This window comes from Selaginella moellendorffii, unplaced genomic scaffold (genome assembly GCF_000143415.4).
Source record: "Selaginella moellendorffii unplaced genomic scaffold, v1.0 SELMOscaffold_74, whole genome shotgun sequence".
NCBI classification, from domain to species: domain Eukaryota; kingdom Viridiplantae; phylum Streptophyta; class Lycopodiopsida; order Selaginellales; family Selaginellaceae; genus Selaginella; species Selaginella moellendorffii.
The window spans coordinates 220,226-246,171 of NW_003314335.1; the positions used below are offsets into that span (position 1 = coordinate 220,226).

General features: G+C 41.4%; 7 protein-coding genes across 14 annotated transcripts; 5 read left to right on the plus strand and 2 right to left on the minus strand.

Moving 5' to 3' along the window:
* Positions 1-2,809: 2,809 nt before the first annotated feature.
* LOC9659315 lies at positions 2,810-4,946 on the minus strand. Of its 5 annotated transcripts, none has more exons than XM_024660396.1 (9): positions 4,726-4,946; positions 4,613-4,674; positions 4,453-4,536; positions 4,308-4,362; positions 4,101-4,236; positions 3,970-4,026; positions 3,661-3,898; positions 3,252-3,355; positions 2,810-3,166 (listed from the first exon to the last, which is right to left on the minus strand). In XM_024660396.1, the coding sequence occupies exons 1-7, from the start codon at positions 4,823-4,825 to the stop codon at positions 3,799-3,801; spliced, it is 594 nt and encodes a 197-aa protein (XP_024516164.1). In that variant the 5' UTR covers positions 4,826-4,946; the 3' UTR covers positions 2,810-3,166; positions 3,252-3,355; positions 3,661-3,798. The 5 variants fall into 5 exon arrangements, with proteins under 5 accessions (XP_024516164.1, XP_024516163.1, XP_024516165.1 ...); XM_024660395.1 differs by having other exon boundaries at positions 2,810-3,197; XM_024660397.1 differs by having other exon boundaries at positions 2,810-3,355; positions 4,308-4,359.
* Positions 4,947-5,026: 80 nt separating this feature from the next.
* On the plus strand, positions 5,027-6,585 carry LOC112341035. Its single transcript, XM_024660398.1, has 10 exons — positions 5,027-5,205; positions 5,250-5,316; positions 5,374-5,463; positions 5,532-5,596; positions 5,645-5,677; positions 5,727-5,804; positions 5,880-5,959; positions 6,025-6,241; positions 6,294-6,349; positions 6,416-6,585. The coding sequence occupies exons 1-10, from the start codon at positions 5,062-5,064 to the stop codon at positions 6,516-6,518; spliced, it is 933 nt and encodes a 310-aa protein (XP_024516166.1). The 5' UTR covers positions 5,027-5,061; the 3' UTR covers positions 6,519-6,585.
* On the plus strand, positions 6,581-7,932 carry LOC9659316 (probable enoyl-CoA hydratase). 2 transcript variants are annotated; one of them, XM_002986426.2, is made up of 5 exons: positions 6,581-6,695; positions 6,751-7,034; positions 7,083-7,246; positions 7,310-7,541; positions 7,615-7,932. In XM_002986426.2, exons 1-5 carry the CDS (start codon positions 6,656-6,658, stop codon positions 7,855-7,857), a joined length of 963 nt encoding a protein of 320 aa, XP_002986472.2. In that variant the 5' UTR covers positions 6,581-6,655; the 3' UTR covers positions 7,858-7,932. The 2 variants fall into 2 exon arrangements, with proteins under 2 accessions (XP_002986472.2, XP_024516160.1); XM_024660392.1 differs by having other exon boundaries at positions 6,616-6,695; positions 6,793-7,034.
* A 420-nt stretch (positions 7,933-8,352) lies between these two features.
* LOC9658725 (zinc finger Ran-binding domain-containing protein 2) lies at positions 8,353-9,601 on the minus strand. Its single transcript, XM_002986510.2, has 3 exons — positions 9,143-9,601; positions 8,613-8,677; positions 8,353-8,557 (listed from the first exon to the last, which is right to left on the minus strand). The coding sequence occupies exons 1-3, from the start codon at positions 9,571-9,573 to the stop codon at positions 8,544-8,546; spliced, it is 510 nt and encodes a 169-aa protein (XP_002986556.2). The 5' UTR covers positions 9,574-9,601; the 3' UTR covers positions 8,353-8,543.
* Positions 9,602-9,707: 106 nt separating this feature from the next.
* LOC112341001 (pentatricopeptide repeat-containing protein At4g02750-like) lies at positions 9,708-11,570 on the plus strand. The gene has a single exon (XM_024660352.1). The coding sequence runs from the start codon at positions 9,708-9,710 to the stop codon at positions 11,568-11,570; it is 1,863 nt and encodes a 620-aa protein (XP_024516120.1).
* A 3,141-nt stretch (positions 11,571-14,711) lies between these two features.
* On the plus strand, positions 14,712-16,485 carry LOC9659317. Of its 3 annotated transcripts, XR_002990415.1 has the most exons (7): positions 14,712-15,193; positions 15,252-15,340; positions 15,398-15,509; positions 15,578-15,636; positions 15,695-15,951; positions 16,012-16,105; positions 16,168-16,485. XR_002990415.1 is itself a non-coding variant. In XM_024660474.1 (6 exons), the coding sequence occupies exons 1-5, from the start codon at positions 14,737-14,739 to the stop codon at positions 15,944-15,946; spliced, it is 969 nt and encodes a 322-aa protein (XP_024516242.1). In that variant the 5' UTR covers positions 14,712-14,736; the 3' UTR covers positions 15,947-15,951; positions 15,998-16,484. The 3 variants fall into 3 exon arrangements, 2 of the variants coding, with proteins under 2 accessions (XP_024516242.1, XP_002986473.1); XM_024660474.1 differs by having other exon boundaries at positions 15,998-16,484; XM_002986427.2 differs by having other exon boundaries at positions 16,012-16,484.
* A 179-nt stretch (positions 16,486-16,664) lies between these two features.
* LOC9658726 lies at positions 16,665-17,669 on the plus strand. The gene is made up of 5 exons (XM_002986428.2): positions 16,665-16,830; positions 16,894-17,021; positions 17,072-17,147; positions 17,206-17,524; positions 17,573-17,669. The coding sequence occupies exons 1-5, from the start codon at positions 16,794-16,796 to the stop codon at positions 17,667-17,669; spliced, it is 657 nt and encodes a 218-aa protein (XP_002986474.1). The 5' UTR covers positions 16,665-16,793.
* Positions 17,670-25,946: the final 8,277 nt, after the last annotated feature.

The following is a 25,946-nucleotide window of genomic DNA, read 5'->3' on the forward strand; positions in this document are numbered from 1 at the left end:
GGGAAGATCAACAGGAGATTCTTATGACTTCCACTATGCAACACGAGGGGTTTGGAATTAGATGACCTTCCACCCCACTAGAAATATAGTTTTCTTTTGGATACATGATCTTTCGTTTGCATTTTACAATTGGTGATGAGGGAGTGTAATGTCTAGAAACACTGAGCCAATATTATAGACATTTCGCCAAGGGACAATGACAAGCACTTACAGGGAAAGGGAGATTGAAGTCTTGTCACGCTGCAAATCCTTTTTGCTCCAATCTTCTGTTGTTGACATGCCTTTGCTACCAGATCAAAATGCCCAATATGGGTACGTGTTCGTGAGTGTAGAAGGCTTTGGGTCCCAGATAAAAGGATCGAACTTTGCATCAAGTAAACAGGGCCGAAATATCGAGTATTTTATACGAGAAATAGTATATAAAAGTGTGGCAATTCGCAACAGATAAGATTCTTGCAACACTTGTGAGCCCAGTCCCGACGGAACTGGAACAGCTCTTTCGGGCTTTGCAGCCTGGAATGTGGATCGTTCACCCGAGCTTTTCTTCGCTTTTCGTATTAAATATACTTTTGAGTTGTTCATACTTGTCGTCTCGCCTGTCTTTGTGAACTGGTTAAACAATTAGAAGATGTGCTATCGTAAAACATGCAAACAATTGTGGGAGGTGTTCCTTTTTTGTTTACTTTGCTTTTTTTCGTGGAGTGTGTGGGGGTGGGGTCGTCTTGCTCTTGTGTCCAAGTACACGAAGTTGCATTGATGGGAAAGTATAAGATATTTAATCTTTGCTTGGGGCTTTTAACATTTAGAAGTTGGCGAATCGCTTTGTGCAAGATTCGACTTCTCTCGCCCTCTCGATCGCATGACAAGGAGGTTTTAAGTTTAAATCCAGGACACCCACGGGTCGCCACCGCCTCCACCACGTTTGGGAAAACAAATCAAGCTCTCTATTCAAAGGAAGATTCTTCCTCTAGAGCTTGATTTGAAGTAAAACAATGGCCCCCAACCCCACAATCCCCACCATGCTGATTGAATCATTCCTCTTGTCTTGCACTGCAGCATGTACCACTAGCAACAACAGCACAAAAACAACTGATATGGAAACTGGAATCAAAATGACAACTGACATTATGGTCTTGGTCATGCATGTTCAACAGAAGCTTAGTGATTTTGTTCCGAGTGATTAGCTTTCATTAGATTGAGAAATGAGCTACATTATGAAGGGTGGTTTTCAACACCCTCTTGGGTATGGTATGGTACACACCATCAGTGTGTGGAAGCTATTACCTAGTACTAGGTAGGCCTACCTTGATGTTCATGCAAAGGTATAGGAAAATAAAAAATAATTGAATAAAGAAAATTAAGCCGGCTAGAAGCATTAAGAAACAACAGCTGCTCTTCCCCACAAAACAGTCACAGTCAGTCAGGAAAGATAGTTTGAGTGTTGTTAGGACTTGGTGTCTGATCCTACTTTATTAAGCACTGATTTTAATTTCCTGGGTTCTTAAGAAGCTCGCTAGTACATATAGGTAAGGGTGGCAGAACTGCCTGGCACATTTGCCTGCCACACTACTGACCACTGTGCTCCATGACTGTACTGTACTGAAGGCACTGCACTGCCTGCTGTCCAATTTTAACATGGATTTGATTGAGACAACCCAATTTCTCCTCCATCCACTTCACTTCTTTTTCTTTGTCCACCTCTGTTGAAAAGTTTTAGGTCATTCTCGCTGGCTTTGCTTGGTTGCTGCACTCTGCTGCACTCTGCAACTGGAACTGCAACTGCATTGCCTTCCCTTAGATCTCCATCCATCATAGCATACACATGCAAGCCTCTCACATATACATGCATTATAAAATACAGTTGAGTACTTCCAGCAAGTTCAGGGGAAAGGCAGTGTATTCTTTTGAATTCTACTTGATTATTTCTTAAAGATGGCAAACGAGTACAACGAAATTCACTATTGTATTGCTGTCATAAAAATTAAGCTATGCCATGAAAACCAAGAAAACCATGTGGGCCGACTTAATGATCGTAGCCGTATACGAGTAGCCATCTAGGTGTATATGGACTGCTCGTATGTGCCACAATAGATCGTATTGAAGTGCGGTCAAAGCAAGTAAATCTAAGGGAAAACCCCTCCCCGCACTCGTAGCGTTTACCATATTTACTTTCCTGTCTATGTATAGCTACAGTATACAAAAGTATGATCGGGGACTCGGCACGAGCGGTGATTACGTCACATTTGCTAAAATCGAACACCTCTTAATCCCGGGCATTATGTTTGACAAAGATCTTATGTCACGCAATTCCTCACAATCTTCACAAAGTTGACGCCGTCTCGATTACATTTTTTCGCTTCTTTTCGTAAAGCTCTTGAGTTCCCAAGGGCCATAGCCTCTAATGATGGTGTAGTTCTATGACTATCTATCTGTCTATCTTGTTGATCTCATTGGTCATAGCTCGCTCTTCTTTTGAGACGTTTTTATTTTGCGCTCTCGTCCGTCCCGTGCTTGTTTGTTTGTGTGGGTATGTGTGTTGAGGGGAAGAACAACAAAAGTTTCACGGAAACCCGAGTCAGGTTTCCCACAGCATCATTTTGCTTCAGCTGCCTGCTGATACCATGCTGATGCAATCCATCAATCACTCCAGAGAGGAGACGCCTTCAATTCTCTCAGACTTGAGTTCAGACTCACACACACACACACACACACACACAACTCACCCACACAGATGCAAGAAATTATATGCCAACCAAAGAGAGACCAAACCTCAAACAAGCAGCAAATCAACAAGAAAGATCTCTCCCTCTGAAGGCACAGACAAGACACTGGAACTGGGTACCAAAAAGGAGTACCCATCTCCCCATGCCCTTCTATTTGATATTTTTTTTATTCTGCCATTGCACCAGGCCGTCTGCCTGGTGAGGTGATTCTTCTGCAGAAGTTGGAACTGAACCAATTTGATGATGGCTTTTCTTTTTGGGCTTGCTAAGTTGCAGCCAACTTTGGCTGCATTCATGCACATATATGTGTGCTCCCCTGTTCTTGGGCCATACTGCCAGGTGCCAGCCCAAGTGGAACAGATCTTGACATAGTGAGGTTGTAAAAGTACAGCGCTGTACTCAGGAGTGTTGCCTTTCGTTCCTGTTTTTGACCCGCACAAAACCTGCTGGTTTTCATCTCACAACATGCTTTGGCTGGTGTTACGTTGATTGATTGAAGCATTTTACCGGAAACGGCGTGTCGCGTACCTTTTCAAAGCAAGTTCTTTGGATTGGAACTGTTGATGGAATTTTTTACAGCCCCTCCCCACTAGATATAAGGCGAGACGTGAGCATGACCGCAACCTATCTCTCTGCAATCCACAGCATGACAACGCAAACTCATTAACAAAGTAAACGATTTCCAGAGAATCAAGCAGCTGCAGGAGAGCGCACGATCCTTATATCCACAATCAGAGTTCAACATGTGATTCAATGCTTTTTCTCGGCAAGGGACGAATGAGCTAGAAAACAAGCAGGCATGCCGGGGGAGACGAACGAAAAATAGAAACGGGGTGCTATGGTAGCAATCCCGCTCCATGATCCGGTATCTCAGTCTTAAAGCAAATAAAACAAAACCAGTGCAAGAAGAAAAAACGGAGAGGATTGTCTACCTTACCAATCAAACCTGATAAATGAAGCCCGAAGTGGTAGAAGTAACTAGAGGCAACGAACATGTTTGGCACTTCCTAACGTTGTGGACGATTTACTGATGAGCAAGCTGATGTTGTTATGATTCTGTCGATTCTGTCGATTTTTAACTCCTTTTATGATGGTACATGGATGCGCGCAGAGCTTGAATATCCTTAGCTGTTCCTGCGAGGACGTTGTCCACGTACAGGCATATGGCTGCGAGGCTGTCAGTTAACAAGTCGGTTGACGCGTAAGTCCAAAGCCAGATTAAAAGCGATCTTAAAAAAATGAATACCTCGGTGTGCCGAAAGGAAGCCACAGCATCTGGAACTGGAAGTGGAGCTTTTGCGATCTGGGAATCAACAACCATCAAAGAAAGGAAGGCACGAATATATGAAAGCGAGCTGCAAGAGAGTGGCACTTCACCTTAGAAGATTGGAAATCCAAAACAATGACAGGAAAAGACCGGCCATCATCGATGCCACGAGCAAATGCCGATGCCACTTTGCTGACGATAAGACACCCACCACAATGGCAATACAGGTCATTGCTTCAGCCAAGTCTGCCAGCAGCAAGGAGGAAAAGCTTGCCAAAAATGAATAAACAAAAAGCGAGCAATCGATTTGAGCTTACCCCCACAAACGATCTGACGTGAGTTTAATGTCCCAGAGAACACAGCGTGGTACTTCTGGAGAGAGTCATGGGGTCATGGACGTCAAAACAAGAACAGAAAAAAAAACACAGAAGAAGAAAAAAAAACGAGTAAGTTTTCACTTACAGTGCTCCATGGATCTACGGCCTGTTGGTGGGCCGAGTAAAAGAAGAATAAAGCACACGTAGCTGCAAAGGCTGCAAAAATCCCCTGGAACAAAAAGTTTATTAAGTGTCATAGCATTCGACGAGCCAAAGAGAGAAGGAAAAAAGGAGGACAAGCGTACCCGCCACAGCGCGTTTTGATATTTGTCTCGCTTCTCAAAAGAGTCCACTAGAGCTTCTTGTTCTAGAACAATCTCACACTGGAAAAAGCCTCACTTTTACGAGCTACACGTACCCTGTGTGTCGAGGATTTGAGAATCTGGAGCGTCCTGGCGAGCCGTGGGTAGCGCATCGCCAGCGCCATCGTTGCTCCATCGCCATCGCCTCCACGACATTTTCAAACCCTAGAACGAAGAATAATAAAGGAATAAGAGATCTCGGAAGGACGAAAATCTCCTGGAAGCGACGCGCTCTAGATCGAGCAAGGATCTGATTCTAGAACAAGGAGATTTACGTGGATGGCCATCGCTCATCGGCTAGAAGACGTTCTAGAACCCTACCCCAGAACAGGGGCAAGAAGAGCGGGAATTTTAAATTTTGGGGTTTTTTCGGGAGTTTTTTCTTGGTGGCTATGGCGCTGGCGAGCTCCGAGGCCTGGAAGACGCGCGCTCGCTTGGATTTTGAGGATATCCCTGATTGCTCATCGCATTCGAAGCCGCGCGTCTCTAGCGAGGCGAGGGAAATGTTCGAGGTCGATCAGCACCAAGAAGTTGAGGTAAGAAATCGTCCATACGCTTGATTTTGACAATGCCGCTTTAGAAATCGTTGGCACGGAGGTTTCTTACTGATTTGGCGAAAGGAGGGTTCGACTCTGGTGCTTCTTTCGGTATGGATCTTTTCTCTCTTTTCTTATGGAGCCTCCGATCGAATAAATTTTTATTAGAAAGCTTACAATCGGAGGTGATGGGCATGAACAACGGGAATGGCTCGACTATCAGTGAGATCAAGAATTTGATACAAACGATCACCAGAGGTTTTTTCTTTGCATTCCTCTTTTTTTTATGGTTTTTTTCATAGACCAACTCTTACACACATGTGTAGATGCGAAGGCCATGGAGACACTTCTGAGCTCTACAGAAAACTCCCTCGATAGTTGCGAACTCAATGTAAGAAAAAAATACTCTACTTGTCTCGAATTCATGCGTGTTTTCCAGATGAAAGACTACAAAAATAATCGGCTGCTCGGGGTAAAGAAATTTCAATCTTATGGCTGAACTTTTCAATCGAGTCTTCCAGGACGCAGTCACGTACAGCTCTAAGTATGAACTGGAGAAGATGATGCTCAAGGATAGCATTGAAGATTGCCGTTCTGAGGTGAAGCAGGCGCTAGTTTTATTTTTTCTTCTTTGCTCAATCGTGGTTTCTTTCTTTCTTCTTTATTTTTCTAAGGGTCTTCGGCTGGCAGAACAAATCGAGATGAAGCGGAGAGAACTCAAGCACCTTGAAAACGTAGCTAAGCTCAAGGACAGGTCCGTTTATACATTTTCCTACATGTGTTTTCTTCTTTTTATGTTTCTATCATTTGTGATCACAGCTATCTGCAGGACAACAAAATTCTCGAGGCTTTGAAAGGCGTATTAGTGCTTGGCATCTCTAGCGGGCACATAAGTCTCCAGCTTCGGACGTACCTGCCAGATTCAAGCAACGAGTCCTTCAAACTGAGAGACGACGCTAAGAAAATACCCGACTGCGCGATCCACGAACTCAATATCGTCTTCAACGCAGCAACGCTCTCCATTGCGGAAGCCGAGGTAAAACCCGAGCTTTTCAACTTCTCTGACATGCTTTTTCTTGCTTTTGCAGCTCAAACCCAAGGATGTGGAGATCAGTGAAATCGTCTCGGCTGTGCAAGAAGATGGGTACGTAGTAGTAGTAGTAGTAGCAAGCTTCTTAGAATTCATGAAAATGGATCACTCTTTTGACAGGGATTTCTTCGAGAAGGTGGCTTTCATCGTGAAAGAAGTCCAGAATCGTATTCGCTGGAGAAAGAGTGCGTCGTCGCGATATCACAGTCGTAACAGAAGGTAGCCTAGATTTCTAGGATGAGAACCATAGTAACTACATACTAGCTATCAAAATTTTCATTTCTTCCAAAGGTTTGTCCACTCGAGAGAAAATGCTGTACAAGTGTCTCGTGACCTAGCTTAGTCTAGGGATGTGGCTCCATGGCCATGGCGCATCGACTGGCGCGCTTGACGATTCGAGGTAAGATCGTCTCCACTCTCCCGGATTATGGAAGTAGTGGCTCCTGGTTTTCCAGAATTCGTCGCGAATCCTCGCCGCAATGCGGGTTTTTCTCCAGGAAATATTTCTTCCAGGAGCTGCCGCTGGATTCACTCGACTCGCTTCGTGAGATCCAGCGTTGTGTCATCGATTGGCGCTCGTGATCCAGAGGCAAGCTATGAGACGATCACTGCCGAGGTCGTGGAGAGCAAGAGCGTGGGTCTCTTGATGCTCAACAGGCCCCAGGTTCTCAATGCTCTCTCCGAGGTTTGCATGAGAGAGGTTGTCGCGGCCTTGAAAGGATTCGATGCCCTGCCAGAGGTAAGAAAGAATTTTTGCAAGAACTGAGTGGAAAAAATTTCTTCGCAGGTTGGAGCGATTGTCATCTCCGGTAAAGGCAAAGCGTTCGCTGCCGGCGTGGACATCAAAGAGCTCAAGAACAAGACTATGGTGGATTTATTTGTGAATCCTGTTCTTGATCAGTGGAACCAAGTTTCCAGGATTCGAAAGCCACTCATCGCTGCAGTGAACGGGTAAGCGATCATACCTTTGTGCTCGCCAAAAGTAGAATTATTTTCGTATGCTCTACCTTCCAGATATGCTCTTGGTGGTGGCTGCGAGCTTGCAATGATGTGCGATATCATCCTGGTCGGCGAGAAGGCCGTGTTTGGGCAGCCAGAGATTAAAATCGGGACGATCCCAGGCATGGGCGGAACCCAGCGCTTGATCCGAGAGGTCGGCAAGTCGCGAGCAATGGAGATGATACTCACGGGAGAGCGCTTCATGGATGCCAAAGAAGCGTGCCAACGAGGTCTAGCCAGCCGACTGGTTAGTGAAGTTCTTCCTTCTTCTGGAGTTTTAGATCGAAGGATCTCTAAATTCTGGTTCTGTGGAGTCGCAGATCGAAGGAACAAACGAGGAGCTCGTCGCCGAGGCAGTGGCGATGGCCAAGAACATCTCGGGCATGTCACGCCCAGCGGTGATCATGGCCAAAGCGGCTGTGAATGCCGCGTATGAGAGCCATCTCGAGGAAGGCGTCAAGAGAGAGCAGGCGTTTTTTGGAGCAACGTTTGGCTTGGAAGATCGCAGCGAAGGAATGGCTGCTTTCATCGAGAAAAGGAAGCCAAACTTCCAAAACAAATAGCTTAGTTGATCATAGAATATACCTTATTTGAAAAATAATATTCGAAAAGCTTAGGTTTAGGGCTAGGGTTTATCACGCCATGTCTCTCGCGAAGATCACGCGTCTCCTCCTTCCCAGGTTTTCGGATCCAGCGGCGACGGTGGCAGCAGCGGTAGCGTCCTTCGATCGGCGGCATTCTTTGTTGGCATCGATCGTTTCGGTTTCACGGATGCAGCAGGTACCGGCCCCAAATTTCGAGCAGCGGCTGCCAGGGGTAGTCCGCGATCTCGTTCCTCTCGACGAGGAGGGAGGAGGGATTCTCGAGTGTGGGCGCGGGGACAGGAGGACCAAACGGGGCAAGATTTCCAGAGGATCGTTTGGGAAATGCCGGCGCAATACCAAGAACGCGCTGCGGCGGCTTAGAGAGAAATGGGAGCTTCCCAAAGGAGCTCCTCTCCCAGCCCCGCACGAAATAGCTTAGCTTTCTAGTGGAAAGTTTCTCTGGTGGCTAGAATAAGAAGACCAAGGATTCCAACTTCCAAGTGTTCTATACTTCCAACAAGTGTCCTATACTCTCATTAAAACACACTACATGCTTTTCCGCAAATGGGCAACACCTCGATCATTGAAACAATTGCCCAGTTTGCATCTCTCACAACTAGTTATTAATACTTGCGAAACTTAGCTTGGCTTGAAATGCACGACTCCTACGCGGTAGAGGCTGGAACATCGCAAAATCAAGGCACTCGAAAACCAAAAGAACACAAGAAACGTACCAGAAGTCTTTGGAGCATTGCACTTGAAGCACTCGGTACGACTGGCAAAGTTGTGCTCGCTGCAGCTACACACAAACAGAAGCATGACGACGTAAGAACTTGGCTTGCAAGAAACTTAAGAGCACAAGAACGAAACCAAGAAGAGTAGAAAAGTTAGAGCTCGGGAACACTTCAATCAAAGCTTCTAACAAGTTAGAACGGTGAGAACATTTAGCAAGAAGAGCAATACAACTAAGAACTTGAATCGAGTAGAATAACACAGAACAAACTAAGAACTTGCAAAGAAACTCAGGAGCGCAAGAACAAAACCAGGAAGAGTACCAGGAAGAACTTAAACCAAAGCTTCTCACAAGTTAGAACAGTGAGATCATTCAGAAGAACAAAACCAGGAAGAGTAGCTTAGAAACCAGGAAGAAATTAAACCAAAGCTTCTAACAGCAGCAAGAAGAGTAATAGAGAAGCTAGAACTAAGAACATAGAATCGAGTAGAACCAAACCTCTAGACAAGAACCAAGAAAATCTCAACTTACCCAGTGCAAGTCCAGTCACCCATCCTCCATCCGGGCCTCCCATCCATGGACGCATTGTTCTCCACTTTCTCATTGCCACACTTGAAGCAAGTGCCACGGCTAGCAAAGTTGTGGGTATTGCAGGACGGGCAAAACCAGTCGCCGGGCTTGACATCCGCGCCGCCCCAGCCCCGATCAGCGCCCATGCTCATCGATCCACCGCCGCCGCCGCCGCCTCCCACCGGGCGAGGGTTCCCACAGCGCTGGCACGAATCGCGCCTGCTGAAGTTGAGATGGAAGCACGTCGCGCAGTCCCAATCCCCGGGCTTCTTCCCCAAATCAAAATCGGAGGAGTACCATGCCTTGCCCCCACCTGTGAGCGCCGCGCGAAGCCGCGTGAAGATCGTGCCCGCCGCCGGGGCAAGGAGACGATTCCTGGCAGCGCCCAGCATTTTCCTCTCTTCTCTCTCGAGCCCAAAAACCCTAGGGCCGCCGGTTTAGGGTGTAGGGTTTTGGGTTTAAGCTTTAACGGCTCCACAAGATGCTGCCACGTGGCATAGGATTTAGGGTTCTTGCGCTAACTTTAATGACTTGGGATAGAACGCAATGCATCGACCTCATCAAGTCTTGTAACTCGCTCTCTAGCGCCAAATCTCTCCACTCGCGCCTCCAGCTCTCGTTCGAATCGGATGTCTACGTGCTCAACCGGGTCGTGCAGATGTATGGGAAATGCGGGGGCGTGGAGCAAGCCTGGATTGTGTTTGATGGCATCCAGAACAAGAACGATTTCTCGTGGTTTGCGATGCTAGGCGTTTACATCCAGAATGGGAGAATTGCGCAGGCCGAGTCGTTCTTCGATTCGATGCCGCGGTGGGATCTGTTTGTGTTGACGTCGCTTCTTGTTGCATTTGCCCGATCTGGGAATTTGCCAAAAGCCAAGGCCTTGTTTTACCAGATGCCTGAATGGGATGTTCTCTCCTGGAACTCACTTCTTTCCATGTATGCGAAAAATGGAAACCTTGTTAAGGCAAAGGATGTCTTTGATAATATGGAAGAAAGAAATCTCTCCTCTTGGAACTCGTTACTATCTGCTTATGACCAAAACGGGCATCTTGAAGAAGCTAGATCAGTGTTTAATACCATGCCTGAGCGAAGCATGGTATCTTTCTCTGCCATGCTAGCGGCATATTCCAGCCAAGGGCACATTGAAGAGGCGAGAGCGCTGTTTGATTCTCTCCCGGAGAGGGATATGGTGACGTATACAACGATGCTTTCGGCATATACGCATCACGGGCATCTTCACGAGGCAGCATCTCTCTTTGGCAGAATGGACGTCCACGATCTCGTGTCATCCACGGTCATGCTGGGAGCGTTTGCTCAAAGAGGAAATGTTACAGCCGCCAGGAGAATATTCGACACAATGGAGCAACGGGACTTGGGATCCTTCAATGCAATGATCTCTGCTTACGTGCAAAACGGGCATCTCGACAATGCGAGGTATTTGTTCGACCGTATGGAAGTGTGGAATATGGTGACGTGCTGTACCATGACAACAGCATATGCCCAAACTGGGCATCTTGAAGAAGCAAAACACGTATTTGAGAATATGCCCGATCAGAATGTAGTGACGTGTAATTCCATGCTGTCAACTTATGCCGCAAACGGCCACGTGGAGGAAGCTAAGCAGGTGTTTGATTCGATGCCTGAGACTGACGTGATCTCATACACTGCCATGCTTTCAGCATATTCCCAGAACGGGCATCTCGATGAGGCGAGGAGATTCTTTGATTGGATGGGAGAACGCAATGTGGTGTCCTGGAATGCAATGGTATCGGCGTATTCGCAAGCTAGGAATCTAGAGAAAGCCAGGGAAGTCTTTGATAGGATGGACGTGAGGGACTCGGTGACGTGGACTGCTATGCTGGCAGCATATTCCCAGAGAGGTCAAATGCACCATGCCCAGAAGCTCTTTGACCAGATGCCTGAAAGATCAATGGAGGCGTGGACGTGTCTCATCGGTGGGTATGCACAGAATGGGCATCCCAACAATGCTTTGGAATTATTCCCAGAGATGAATGCACTTAACACCACACCCGACGAGATCTCTTTCATTTGTGTGCTTCTCGCCTGTAGCCATGCTGGAAAAGTATACAATGGTCGAAGCTGGTTCTTGTCAATCACATTGGATTTCCAAAGAAGTCCTGGGAAGCTACATTATAGCTGCATGATCGATCTTCTTGGCCGTGCTGGATACCTCGACCACGCAAGAGATCTGATCAAGGGCATGCCTTTTGCTCCGGATGCACTGGATTGGATATGCTTGCTTGGGTCTTGTAGAGCTCACAAAAACGCCCAAATTGGATCCCATGCCATGGAGGAGGTGATTGCACTGAATCCAAAGAATGCAGCAGCATATACCTTACTTGCCAACACAAATTTTGATTCCTAAAACTAAATTCTAGGGTTACCCAAGGCACACAGCACTGGACAACCGCCAGCCTGCGATCGCCCCAATGGCCATGGCGGCCGCCAGCCTTTGAAAATCCTTGAGTGATGCCGCGGCCAAAGCTGTCTAAGCTCAAAGGGAACAGCGCCGGAGCTGGAGGACGAGGAGGAACAGCAAGAGAAGAAGAGGATCGAGCAGCGGTGATCTGGGCCCAGCTCTGCGGTGGACGATCTCAGCTCCCTGATCTAGGAGTTCTTCCAAGAAGCAAGCGTGGGGGAGCCAGCAATCCAGATCGCACTCACAGCAGCAAGTAGGAGCCACATCTCGGCTTCGCAACCTCGAGAACCGAGCATTGTAAACAAATGGTGGTGTAAAAGCATATAGGGTTCAATTCCTGCTCAGTCCATGATGCTTTTTTGGTTTGCTTAAGCGATGGTAGTGAATATATCTAGAATATGCTTGGATATTCTAGGATATTCTACCACTTAATGGTTGGTATTCATTTAGATTAATTTGGTATTTATAATTTAAAAACTTTCCTAAACCCTTTTTAGTATATTCTTTTTTATTCTATCATTTAATGGTTGATATACAATAAGATTAATCTTGTGTTTATAAATTACAAACATGCTTATAATTATAAACTTTATTTGATCAATTAGATTAATAAGTAATAATAAAACTACCATTAAGAAAACCAAGCATTGCTACATGCAATGCGTAGCAATTTATTATCCTTTACTCTAAAAAGTTTAATTATTATCTAAAATATATAGCTTTTAATATACAACATAGTTGTAAAAAGATCTCTATAAACATTTATCTAAGATATAAAATATATTAAGGTTGTATATCAAACTATATTTATAAACTATGCTAAATTTACTATTACAAAAGATACTTCAGTTAGTAATATATTTAACTATATTGGTAAACTTTGCAAATGAGATAAGAGATAATAGTATAACATAGATTCATTTCCCTTTTGAATTGCTTATTTAAACTTATATATAAAATTTTGGAGTGCCAGGCTACAACTTACATTTCATTAGACTCTATAAAAATAGTGAGCACTTTGTTCGAACAGAACTTCATCTAACCTTTGGTATAATATAACTTTGTGTTCACATTATTTTAGACTTGGATAAAATGCTTTCTTGAAATTATTGCTTCTTGGCTTCATTGGGTTGGGTTTAGAGCTAATATAATCTGAATATGTGAATGTTAGTTTTAATGATGTGGGCTAAAGGTTTATGAAGGCGTTATTATAATTTAATTGTTTAATTATTTTTCAAGCTTGATAATTATATAAATTCAAAGCAAACTAAGCATGCTAAACACAACAAACTATTGTGAGTGCATAGGATATAGACGTGGAATACAAAAATGTGAATATCAATTAGCCCAAAAACCTAAGCTTATATACAAGAGCGAGTGGTCTGGATTGAGATCAATTTGATCATTTTTAAAATTATATTAGTATATAACATCATAACTGTACACTTAAATCCAATGGAAGAATTTATAGCTCAACTTACAATGCCATTCTCCACTCAAACTTAGCAGCAACCACAAGTAAAAGAGAAGCAAAAATTCATCTCTATTCCCTATGGAATTTCACTCACTAATTTAAAATACATTACTCCAAGGAAAAAGCAAAGAAAAACAAGGTAGAAGAATATGCAAGAAGAAAAACTGAATGGGAAGCTATAACAATTGAGAAAGCTTATGCAAAAGAAATAAAAAAAATTGATTGATAAGAAGAGTTATAAGAGAAGGCAATATTAAGGCAACTTAAGGCAAAACAAACAATAGTAGTGAACAAAGCACAAAAATTGGAGAGGGAGAAAATGAAAATGAACAAATAAGTTGGACTTGTTGCAAAGAAAGTTTTAAAGAGCCTTTATAAATAGGGATTAAAAGTAGCAAGAATATAGAACAAACAACATCTTTCAAGTCTCTTCAACAAGACCTTAAGCCAAATATTAAGCCCAGGGAGGAAATTCTAGCACTATGAGCTTGGAGAGCTTCTTTACAAGTAACTACCTCTACTCATTAATTCTTAATTGATTTTGCATATCTTAATCCATCCTAATTACCCTAAAACTCAAGTGTGGTTTTTGAATGGTTGAACCTTATTTTTCTGTACTGTTTTTCTCTCTTGATTAAAGTGGATATGTATGGATTTCCACTTTAAATTTTTTTTTGAGATACCCCATAGTAAGCATATACTATGAGAAAAAAACAAGTTTGGATTGAAAAACTCATGTAATACACTTTAAAAAATTCTGATTGGCTGGATTGTATAAGCACCCTCTCTACTTTTGGCACTTCAACAAACTCTAGATCACCAAGTAGCTTTAGTTTGTCCAGGCCATCTACTCATCCTCATCCAAGCTCTCCTTCTTGTCCTTAAGTTTTTGATCACCAAGTAGCTTTAGGTTGTCCAGGCCATCTACTCATCCTCATCCAAGCTCTCCTCCTTGTCCTTAAGTTTTTGATCACCAAGTAGCTCTAGATTGTCCAAGCTGTCCCTCACTCCCTACTCATCCCATCAAAGCTTCCTGCTCATCCTCATTAAAACTATCTGTCCTCATCAAAGCTCCCTCCTCCTCCTTGTCCAAACTGTCCCTCCTCGTCAAAGCTCCCTCGATCAAAGCTCCTTCCTCATCCAAGTCCTCCACTAGATCACAACCATTCTTATTGTCCAAGTCATCATTTCTAGATGGAGCTTCTAAGAAATTTTTCGAAACTGACCTGGTTCTCATCCTCCTGCAGCGTGCACAATAGCAAATTTTCATCAGATTGAGCTTAGATCGAGATAACCCTAGCTAAGTGCTAATTACGCTTGGAAATCTTATAGGTGTTAATTTTCAGTTCCCAGCTAAGAAATTATAGTGTAATCTCTTTACACTGCTAATATACATTTCCTACCTAATATTCATGCTTAGTAAATGTAAACATGAAAAACCATTTTGCATGTGTTTTTTGTCTGTGGTTTTTTGGTTTTCTTTCCATAAAACGGGATAAACGGGTGAGAAAAATTATGAGTTACTATTTTCTTAAGGATTAAGTAGGCCTTTAGATTTCTTTGATCGAGCTCTTTAATTGGACCGGAGAGAAAACTAAGGTGGAGGTTCCAGGGTTAGGGTTTTAGCATGCCAGGGCAATGCTGAGCTTGAAGAAATGCAGGGAGCGTTTGCTCGTACCGTGCAATGCGAGGCTCCTGGCGACTGGCACGGGAGGCGGCGGAGGCGATTCCAAGGGCGGGGGCCGCAAGGGCGGGATAGATTTCGATGCGCTCTTCAAATCGGTGAGTAGGCCACAGGAGAAGAAGGAAGGGGCGGGCGAGCCGATCGATTTCAAGAAGCTGTTTGGGAATACTGTGGCGGACAAGAGCCAGTTCAAGCTGGATCTCACGCCCCCCAAGCGGGAGGGAGGGACGATCGACAGTGAAAAGCTCAAGATTGATCTCAGCAAGCTGTTCGCTGATAGTCCTGGCACTAGAACAACGCCTGGCGATGGGGGTCTCAAGGGATTCAAGCTCGATTTGTCCAAGATCAAGAGCAAGGCTCCTCAATTGCCACCGAAAGAAGGAACTACCAGCGCCGCTCAAGATGTTGCGTGTACCATTTTCTTCTCCTTGCCTTCAAAAATTTTGACTTTGCTCTTCGTTATTTGCAGTGAAGAAGATGGGCATTTTGAACAAGTTTGCTGATGTCACCGGCCCGAGTCTCAAGCCTGTTCCTCCAAAAGATCATCTTTTGGAGAAGGTTTTGTTTTCCTTTTTGTCTCGTTTTTATCTTGCTCCTTTTTCCTGCCTCTTGCAGTATCTTGCTCCGGAGAATATGTCCGCGGCCGAGTTTCAAAAGATCGAGCTACAGAAAGTGAGAAGCGAGTTTAAGCTGCATGATGCCGACTGTGGTTCCTCTGGAGTCCAGAGTGAGTGTTTTCTATTCTCCTTTTCTGGTTTCTTCACTTATTCATCGTGCCTTTGTTTTACTCCGAAGTTGCAGCGCTGACGAAGAAAATGAGCTTCCTTTCCAAGCATCTTATGACACACAAAAAGGCAAGCTTGTTTGATTTATTATCTCGAAGGACGCAAGCTAAGAAATCTGGAAATGCAGGACGTCCCTTCGCGTCGAAGCATGAACACAATGGTCCAGAGGCGGAGAAAGCTCATGATTTATCTCCGGCGCACCGACTGGCCGATGTACTGCTACGTGATCAGCCGATTGTTACTCAAAGATAGGATCCAAGTCTCCAACCGAGCGATGCAAGCGGGCACCAAGAAGAAAACCATGAAGGACAAGCGGCGAAGGAAGAAGAGGAAGGTGAAGAAAAGCGAGAAATACAGGAAGAAAGCTAACGACGTTTGATTGAGGTACGAGACTTACATTATTTATTCTTTCGAATGTTCCAAGCTTTAGAAAATGTCTTTCAGGCTTGAAGCGACTTGGAAAGGAAATTCCTTGTACAATCTGTGGCAGACTAGCGCTCCCAGCTTTCACTTATTTCCTTGAGCTCATCCCAGAAAGGTACCTACAAAGTTCGAGTTTTGTGGGATAACTTTGAAGTCTCTGTTTTGATTGAGCTGAAGGACTAGAACTCGAACTTTATAGGTGTTTTCATTCTCTCGTCATGATCCCTGGCGATATCTCTCCCGCTCGAGCAGTGGTTTGGCAACCAAAACCTCGCTCTCACTGATCGAGCTCGAGTCTGGAGCAAAGCTCGGGAGCACGAGGTTACACTCCTCTCCATAAACTTTCCCCGTGAATTCTTCACTTGATATCACCACACTGGGTTCCTGGCACCGTTGAGTCTCGTCTAAATCCTCCCTGTCAAAGCTTGGGTCTGGAAGAGCACGCCTAGTCGGAAATCAGAATAATAAAGCTTTACAAAGCTAGATTTTTTGTTTCCTGGCCTGATCCCGTTATGCTCTAGTCGCCAAAAGTTGATGGCTCATTAGATGCATAGATGGAAAAAATATGTCAACTATCCAATGACTTTTAAAATGTATTTTATAATGGGTTAAGGCTTGATTGATTGTGGAAAAGGGTAAAAGAGGGTTAGTAGTGTAGGGTTTGATTGTGTAAGGCTGTGTGAGGAGCAATTGCAGAGGCTGCAGTTTTGGCAGGGTTGCCAATTGAGGTTGCAAGGCATCTTTTTGGCAGCAGTGAGTGCTGGGATAGGGCAACCAGTGTGGAGTAGCCATTGTTTTGGTGCATGCAATCAAGAATATCAATAGCAAACCAGTTCACAGGTATAGTTAAAGTGGTTTGTGTGCATAACTATCTTACAACCTCTACCACTTTTTTGTTGGTAGCAATGATATCAGAAGAGTATCATTGCAAAGGGCATAAACATTTAGCTGAGCAATTTGCACAGTTTCTTGGTGATGATGCATTGATAGTGAAGGTTACAAAGACACACTTTCGTCAAAGCCCCCTTCTAGTAAGCTATTTTCAAGTTTATATTCTTTTATTTCTTGTTTTTTATTGTAGAGTGTGAAGCCAAGTTGGGGGCTTGCAATGTTTGGACATACTAAGCACATTGTGGAAGTGACTTGTGGTGATAATGGTATGTAATTCCATATAAATTTTGACTATGTCATTAATAGGTTCTTCTTTTTCTTTAGGAAAAACATTTACACTCCGATGGGGTGGGAGGAGGGAATTCCTAGGAGGCAAGGATTGGCTGTACTATTGTGATGATCGTGGGCTAAAGGTTGATGATTATATCGTGCTTTACTCCCCAAATCCAGATAACATGCATATTTGGGCTTTTCCTTCTGCAATTGCATCTCAAGTGGTAGAGAGGCCTTTACCACTCAATCTGTTCCACCTTACTGCACCATCTATTTCTATGGAGACTGGTGTGGTAGTGAAGGAGATGCAAACACCACCTATGCCTATGATAGAACAAGCTCCAAGTGTTGAGTGCACAAACTTTTCGAAGTAGGTATTTTTTTTTCATGGTTTAAACAATTTGAATTTTCTTTGTAGGAGCATAATGGCTAATGATAGTATGCAAGTTAAGGGTGTTATGCAACCAAGGGCTGAATTTCCTAAGTTATCTTGCTTACGATTTCTTGCATGGTGAGACATTTTAAAATAATGATAACCTTGTTGTGTGGTATGCAATACAACCATAAATTTAGTGGTAAACCACTAATAAGCTAGAACATGTATACATTTTTAAGATAGGTACCACACACAATAATACAATAAAACGTTGTATAGTATAACTATTATTGTGTATGATTGTCTTTTTCTATAATGGGCCATGGTGGGTAATGTTATTTAGTGGCATATGATTCTCTAGTAGCACTTGGTGCTAGAATGTTGTGTTTTAGTATTGCTTTACTTCTTTCCTTTATCCTATCTTTCTCTCAAGTCTAAAAGTTGGGCAAAATTACTTTTAATATATGTGGTTTTGACTTTATACCTTATAGTGAAATACCATAGAATAATCATGGATTGAAATCTAACCCTTAGACACATGTGTTAGGGTAATGAGTGGGACTTGAGTTTCAAAGCCTTGGGCCATTAAATGAAGGGATGAAGCTAAATTCCCAAGTGTTACATAGGATGTATAAGATGTATTATATTGATGTCCTTGCAATGCATATTCTAGCCTAGACCATTACTAATAAAAAAACTCCAAAAAAATTCACAATGTTCATATTCTATAAGAAATGCACCAACTTAAATGAGTTATAAAATTATATCTTTGTTTACACAAAATGTGCTAATACTCAGATATTGCGTTTGTGATGTGGATCTGGCAATGGAGTTCCATACATGTTATATAGTCAACGAGATGTGATAATCTAACCTTAACCAATAAAGAAGTGACTAATGGAGTCAACTACCTTTGTTGTTTTGGATGTCACTCAAGTTACAAAAATTGATATGCCTTTATTTATAGGTGATATAGAGAAAGAAGCCACCCCTTATCAAACAAGCCAAAATAATTAGTAAAGTTTAAATAGACTATTATAGATAAGTAGTTAGAATTGTTTACACAATCACACTCTTTTCACAAATAAAAATATCAAGAGAGAAGCAAGTGATGTGATTAGCTTCCCTATAATTAGAGTTTTCACTAAGCATATAAAGTGTCACAATGTAGCACATATAGTTTTCACCCTTTACCCTATGATAATTACCACAGGATAACCATGAAGCAAAACATAAACCCTTGGCCATGTGTCCATGGGCAGCAGAGTGGAACTTGAGTTTTAGGGTGTTTAAGCCACTAAAGGAAGGGACTAAGCCAAACTCTCAAATATATAATTGAGTGAAGGAACCATAGTATAAAATAACTCTCAAGTAGTGAGCCTAAGGAATGGAGGGATAAAAGCACAAAGTGACATTAGAATAGTCTTAAAACACTTAGCATCCTATCATCAAGACCAACATGCAAAATAGAGTCAAACATGGTTTAACAATATTTTAGTATACTAGTAGTCTAACACAAGAATATAAATACTCCACTAACTAGCATCTAGGTTATACCTCAAAGCTCAAGTTTTAATTGTAGTTTAATACAAATATTATAAACTTTAAAATATTAAGGTTATGGCAAACTTAATAATTTCATAACTCTTTACACATTATATTGATAAAAGTGTTCTGAAGGACACTTCTTGTTCTAACAATTTAAATATTTACTACATTCTATAATACGATGTATGTTAGAATATAAACTAAGATGTTTGCAGAAAAAATATCCTCATCACTTCCTTGATTTTGTACTATGTGCTTTCTAACTAGTAAATATTAGGTGTATCAGAATTTTAAAATTATTAAATTTGAAATAAGATTCTATATAAGGCCATATAACCGTATAAAAGGAAAAAAAACAACTGTTAATGTAAGCTTGTTGTATATAAAAGAGAGACTTAGTTTTTTCTAAAATACATTTTTGAGGGATTTATCATAACATACTATCTAGAATTTATGGATTTTCACTTACACTCTCATTCAAAGAGAGGGAAATACACATAAATGTCTGTGGATTCTAGTGTTGGTAATTTTAACTTTTGCAATTTCTTTTTCTAAGGTTTAAGGGCTAAGAGATACAATAGCTATCCCATTGTACAGCATAATTAAACCACACAAGAGAAAAAAAGAAAGGATAATGAAAATAGTGATTATATATTGAAGATAAATGTAATAACAAAGGGTGTAATAAATTGGGTGAAAAGAATGCCTCCTATTTATTTTAGAAAATTGTAATTTTGTGACTTTTAAGAAATGTTTCATATATTTTCTGACTTCTGGTGGAAATAATGGCGAAGATCAATATTGGTATATATGTTCTCATGACACATTACAATATTATGCACCTAAAAGACTCATAAAATATTTTTTGAGATGGTAAAGATAGAAATGGAGATATATGATAACTATGGGAAGTATTATGAAAAGAACACATGTAAATATATAAATAAAAAGTAAAATGAAAAAATATTTATTTATTAATTATATAAAGTATAATAAGTTTATAGCAGTGATAGAGAATAAACATTAATAGTCTTGGCAAATCTAGTTAACTTCAAAAGTCTTTTACGATTCAACACTAGTAAAGCTTGTTTGGTGAATATGAATGTCCACTTTAGGATTCTAGTGTAAAATGTTGATAAAAATGTAGTATATATGCTTGTAAAGAGTATATGCCTTCCCATGTTCCTCAGTACAAAAAGAAAAGTTTTAAATGGCAATTGTGTGCTCTCTACTTTTTATTTTGATTATATACTCCTTTACAAGCACAGTGATATATTTTATGGAGAGAATCTTACACTTAAACATTTGAGTCAAGCCTATTTTATTTTGCTTCTACTTAGAGATTGTACTTACCTTTTCTTATTAGTCTCTTATGCATCTTTATGGGAATAATCCTGGTTCTATCATTTATATCTCCAACTCTCCTCTCAAGATTGAAACTAAATTTCTCAAGGTTTTCAATTTCATTCAAGGTGAGTGCAACCCCATTAGCAACTAGCTATTCTTTAGGTACTTTATGAAGTTTAGTTACTGTCTTTAAGCCACTTTGTATGGTTGATATCGGTGTTGCAATAATACAACCAACACCATCTTGAAAATCTTGTTTGCTTTTGTGCCCCATAAAAACATAGGGTTGGAACAAAAGCAAAATATGGATCCAAGCCTAACATTTGCCCTTCGGTAGCATCCCCACACACCTTATATTGGATTTTGCTAACACTTGGTGGATTACCCATTATCTTAACTCCACGCTAGAATAAACAATTTCAACCTATTGTAATGCACTTTTTTCATCAGCCATTTGAGGTGGCTCAGTCCAAGGGTGGTGCCTTAGAGCAAAATGGTATTTAACATTAGGTTTGTGAAAACGTTTTGCTCTAAGGTCCGTGCTAACATCTTCACCAATAAAGGAAAAGCGACACTTTGAGCAAAACAATCTTCATATCACTAATAAAAGCCTAGGGAGTGTGCTCTATAGATGTGCCATGAACCACTTCCTCAACTGTAATTGCCATTATTCGGGTAAGTGGAATTAATTTTCTCTTCATCCTAACATATAACATCTTAATAAAAGATCTTGTTACCATATATCTTCCTTCCTTGAATGTTAATGCTTTTAAAGACTACTTTATAACGTATATCAAATTTGATAGATAAGTTTTGTATAGATTCATTTTCCCTTTCCCTACCTCAGAGGAACACCAACTCCAGTACTTTTGGAGAGATTCATAATTGGGGTGTATAAGAAGTTCTTAAATGGTTGATCATAATGGAAAAGACAATATTAAGAAGCAATAAAATGAGAAGAAAAATAGAAACTAACCTGAAGAGAGTGATGTCCCCACTAGAACATCCTAACTTCCCACCACCCTAACCAAGACTCAAGTTGTGGTAAATAACTTATATCTATATGACTACCTTCACGCCACCATATTCAAATTTCATTTATTTTTGCCTTATGCTCTTCTTCAGAAGGTGCAACTTGCTATTATTTGCATAACTCCTTAAATATTGATTGAAACTCTAGCTTGATAAGGTGGTAATATTGGTTTAGGCTTTGAGCTCAATGGAACACATAAGTCCTCTCATAACCTTCCAATAGCTGACCATTTTTAAAAACTACTCAGACACCATTCTAGTTTGCACCATCTGCCATAAAACTGCAAAAGTTTATAGGCTTACCAATTTGCTTTAGTACAATATCAAAAAAGGATTTCTAAAATATTTCCTAGGCTATTTGGTCTTGTACTTTAAACATTGCTGTCGCAATTATCAAGTTATATGTATCTTATTAAAACACAAATATTACAACCCTTTCAATATAATAAGAATAAAAATTACTTTGGATCAGACTTATTGTAGATATCTTGAAGATGAAGGAGCACTCTTGTTCATTCACAATTTAGTTTAGAAATAAACTTTTATAGATGAACTCATATGAATAAGTCTATTTTAGTTCAAGGATGGAGTCAATTTTTTATTGCAACTTCTCCTCTCAAGACTCATACATCTAAGATTTTATCCTAAACAATATAATGTAAAAAAAAAAATTATTGTAACATATAAAATACAATGGACTTACCTCCTTAGGCTAGTAGCAGGTTGCAAACACCTTACTCAATCCAAGCTGCTAAAAAACTCAACTAAACAAAACTAGCTTGTGGGATTTACTATAAGGAGTTTGCAATAAAATCCTTGAGAATGGTCTTCTAAATATGTTTTGGAGTTGTAAATGAGTTTTCACAGTCTCTTCTTGCACAACATCTTTGAAACAATTGAAAGAACTCCTTTATATCCCTTCTTACATTGGATGCATATGTATGCCAACATACACTGTAGCTCTTCTAGCCACTCCATCTTATAGAAGAAAGTAATACATTTTGGCCTTGCAGATAGCACAACATAGAGGAACATTTTTGTAGAATCAACACTTGAATTCAATAGCAATAGTATCATAGGCAGGAGGATTGATTACAAACCCTTCGAAAAATATAAAATTTTTATAGCGATCTTGACTGCATGTTTCATCTACGTAATCTAAATGCCCACCATAATAAACTATAAACACTGTGCATTCAAAATGTTAGAAATGTGTGGTCTTGATCTTGCACCAATTATGAATATCCTATTTGGTTTCCATCCCCTTCTGTTTGGAATCTGTGTTGTTGATAAAAGATGGTATCTTGAAGAAAATGTTGCCATTGTAAGAGGATGGAAGCTCACTCACAAGCCTATGCAAAAACAAGCACACATTGATTGAGAGATGCAAAAATTTGAAAGCTTTGCTAATGGCTTTAAATACTGTTGAAAATGAAGTTGGTGAATTTGGTGCTGGCACTAATATAACTTCTCCACTTAAACTAAAAAAAGACAAGAGGATAATGGTTAACTCTTGTCTCACATTCACTTTGGTTGGAGAATATCTTGGCATTTTGATTAGAGATCCAAAAACTCAAATCTCTTTTGACTTAGAATTTTATAAATCCCATTGCTGTTTGCCCTCACCCACACTAAAAAGAAGAAATTATGAGTATGCAATTATACTAGTGTTGTTGCAAATCATAGCCTCTAAAGAAATAAAGCTAAGATGAAGATCAAAACATTAATATAAAAACTTTCATAAACAATACTCTGAGAGAATGAAAAAGTTTGGTGATCTTGAAAATGTAGAAGACACTTCTCCATCCTTCTTAATAAGTTTTGGAGTTCTCTCTCTTTATGCTACTTGTAAAAATCCACAGTGAGATATAATTGAAATTTAAGGAGAGCAATGTCAACAATGTATAAAATGAATTTAAATTTTATAGCAAATTTAACATGTGTAAGTGTGATAGTATTAATATTATTGTAATCTATTATGATGTCTAATGCATGTATGTACATAGATCCAAGGAAGGATTTTCAACATTTGAAGTTTGATAGTTAATAATGATATCAGTAATGATATTTTGCTATAGCGTGTCAATCTAAGAGATCTAGTCTAACAGTCAGTATGTGTGATATGTCAAGTTGTCAAATTTTAAGTGCTAGATAATGATAAATCTCGTCATATTGTACTATATTAATTTATAAATGTATGAATCCTCATCCAGAAATTTATTTGTGCTGTATTAGATCATGTACAATAGACATGTGCTTTAAATGTTATTGAGCAATGTTCACAATTATGGATAAAACTCAAAATTTTAATGTGCCTTATTTATACTCTTTGAAGTTCTTGTAATGATTCCCAAATATGTGAAAAATATTGATGAGAATGCATCCTTTCTAGATAATTTGGAAAAATAATATTATATCTTTAATAATAGAAACATTGATAGGTGCTAGTTATATCATCATTAATATATGAAAAAAGAAACCATAATTCATATATAATATAATGATAAGATAAAATAAGATCAAAGATATTGTGATAGTTGAGATTTAGGTTGAGATTGGTTAGGGTTAGGGCATCCATCATGATTAGGGTTAGGGTAGCTGCTTACTTTTTGTCCCATGAGTGAAGTGCACGAGAGATTGAGCGCACGAGAGTGCAAGAGATTGAGCGTGGGAGAGTGCAAGAGATCAAATGTGAGAGAGTGTGGAAGATCGAGTGCACAAGTTCGAACATGAGTTGAGATCGAGAGTATGAGAGTTCGAGTGCTCAAGTTGAGATCGAGAATGTGAGAAATCCAGCTTGAATTAAGAGATTAGGACCAAGGTTATTCAAATAACCTCAGCCCTTTAGGCCATTAAAGTGCTCAAAGTCGAGCTCTAGCCAGCCACCTCGGGCACTTTGGTGGTTTGAGGGGTCAAGGTTATTCAAATAACCTCACCCCCCAAGCCACTAAAGTGCCCGAGGCCACTTTAGACACTTTGGCTGCCTAGGGGGCCAAGGTTATTCAAATAACCTCAGCCCCTTGAACCACCAAAATGCCTAAAATCAAGCTTAGGTTGGCCACTTTGGGCACATTGGTGGCTCGAGGGGCTAAGGTTATTTGAATAACCTTGGCCCCTAGGCCACCAAAGTGCCTAAGGTCGAGCTCGAGCCAGCCACCTCGGGCACTATGGGTGCCTAAGCAGCCAAATTTATTTAAATAACCTTGGCCCCCCAAGCCACTAAAGTGCCCAAAGTCGAGCTTGGGCCGACCACCTCGGGCACTTTGGCCGCTTGGAAGGCCAAGGTTAAAAATATTTTACTTCTCTAGACTTCTCACAAGCCCAAAGCCACGTGACCTGATACCTTAGCTTCTCGAATATGCCAATGTGCGATTCTTATTTAAATAATCTCAGCCCCTCGAACCACCAAAGTGTATGAGGTCAAGTTCATGCTGGCAACCTTGGTGGCTTGAGGGGTTGAGATTATTTGAATAACCTTGGCCTTTAGGCCACCAAATTGCTTGAGGTTGAGCTCAAGCCGGCCACCTCAGGCACTATGGCCATCCAGGGGGCTAATGTTATTTAAATAACCTTGGCCCCTTGGGCCACTAAAATGCCTAAAGTCGAGCTTGGGCTAGGCACCATAGACACTTTGGTGGTTTGAGGGGCCAAGGTTATTCAAATAGCCTCAACCCCTCAAACCACCAAAGTGCCCTATGAAACACAAATCCCTAAACCCCAAAGTGGAGCTAAAAGGGTGCCACGTGATAGTGGCTGAAGCAAAAGCCAAATGAGCATAATACGTTTGGACTAAGAGCTCCAACTTGAAGAGTCAAGAGTGGGGGTGGAACTCCCGAAAAAGTGCTCAAGAAATGAGTATGAAGTGAGCAATAAGAGAGTCTCTAGAAAAGGAACACAAGAGGACCCAAGATGTAGTCTAAGATGCAATCCGAGATAGACCTGAGATAGAGTTCGAGATGGACCCGAGATGTAGTCTGAGATGGACCCGAGATGGAGTCCGAGATGGAGTCTGAGATGGACCGAGATGGAGTCCAAGAGGGAGTCCGGGATGGAGTCCGAGATGGACCAAGATGGAGTCCGAGATAGACCCGAGATACAGTCCCAGATGGAGTTCGAGATAGACCCGAGATGGAGTCTGAGATGGAGTTCGAGATGGATTCTGAGATAGAGTCCAAGATGGAGTCTGAGATGGACCAAAATGGAGTTTGAGATGGAGTCCGAGAGGGACCCGAGATGGAATCCGAGATGGAGTCCGAGGAGGACCCGAGATGGAGTTCGAGGTCGAGACCAAGACCGAGACCGGGATCGGGACCGAGACTAAGACTAAGACCGAGGCCGAGGCCGAGACTGAGCCCGAGCCCGAGTCCGAGTCTGAGTCCAAGTCCAAGTCCGAGTCTGAGTCCAAGGGTGAAAGCCCAAAGTTTGGCCCAAATCAGCCACCTCAAGCACTTTGCTAGCTCGAGAGGCTGAGGTTATTTGAATAACCTTT

Bases quoted from the DNA above. Each gene is read 5' to 3' on its own strand.
- LOC9659315 (XM_024660396.1), bottom strand. From the start codon at position 4,825: ATGTCGTGGAGGCGATGGCGATGGAGCAACGATGGCGCTGGCGATGCG. The intron at 4,237-4,307 runs GTAAGCTCAAAT...TGCTGCTGGCAG, and splicing joins ACGTCAGATCGTTTGTGGGG to ACTTGGCTGAAGCAATGACC. The intron at 4,027-4,100 runs GTGAAGTGCCAC...GTTGATTCCCAG, and splicing joins TGGATTTCCAATCTTCTAAG to ATCGCAAAAGCTCCACTTCC.
- LOC112341035 (XM_024660398.1), top strand. From the start codon at position 5,062: ATGGCGCTGGCGAGCTCCGAGGCCTGGAAGACGCGCGCTCGCTTGGAT. The intron at 5,597-5,644 runs GTAAGAAAAAAA...CGTGTTTTCCAG, and splicing joins TCGATAGTTGCGAACTCAAT to ATGAAAGACTACAAAAATAA. The intron at 6,242-6,293 runs GTAAAACCCGAG...TTGCTTTTGCAG, and splicing joins TCTCCATTGCGGAAGCCGAG to CTCAAACCCAAGGATGTGGA.
- LOC9659316 (XM_002986426.2), top strand. From the start codon at position 6,656: ATGGCCATGGCGCATCGACTGGCGCGCTTGACGATTCGAG. The intron at 7,247-7,309 runs GTAAGCGATCAT...TCTACCTTCCAG, and splicing joins CTCATCGCTGCAGTGAACGG to ATATGCTCTTGGTGGTGGCT. The intron at 7,542-7,614 runs GTTAGTGAAGTT...GTGGAGTCGCAG, and splicing joins GAGGTCTAGCCAGCCGACTG to ATCGAAGGAACAAACGAGGA.
- LOC9658725 (XM_002986510.2), bottom strand. From the start codon at position 9,573: ATGCTGGGCGCTGCCAGGAATCGTCTCCTTGCCCCGGCGGCGGGCACG. The intron at 8,678-9,142 runs GTAAGTTGAGAT...GTTTGTGTGTAG, and splicing joins GGTGACTGGACTTGCACTGG to CTGCAGCGAGCACAACTTTG.
- LOC112341001 (XM_024660352.1), top strand. From the start codon at position 9,708: ATGACTTGGGATAGAACGCAATGCATCGACCTCATCAAGTCTTGTAAC.
- LOC9659317 (XM_024660474.1), top strand. From the start codon at position 14,737: ATGCTGAGCTTGAAGAAATGCAGGGAGCGTTTGCTCGTACCGTGCAAT. The intron at 15,194-15,251 runs GTACCATTTTCT...CGTTATTTGCAG, and splicing joins CGCCGCTCAAGATGTTGCGT to TGAAGAAGATGGGCATTTTG. The intron at 15,637-15,694 runs GCAAGCTTGTTT...CTGGAAATGCAG, and splicing joins ATCTTATGACACACAAAAAG to GACGTCCCTTCGCGTCGAAG.
- LOC9658726 (XM_002986428.2), top strand. From the start codon at position 16,794: ATGCAATCAAGAATATCAATAGCAAACCAGTTCACAG. The intron at 16,831-16,893 runs GTATAGTTAAAG...TTTTGTTGGTAG, and splicing joins AATAGCAAACCAGTTCACAG to CAATGATATCAGAAGAGTAT. The intron at 17,022-17,071 runs GTAAGCTATTTT...TTTTTATTGTAG, and splicing joins TTCGTCAAAGCCCCCTTCTA to AGTGTGAAGCCAAGTTGGGG.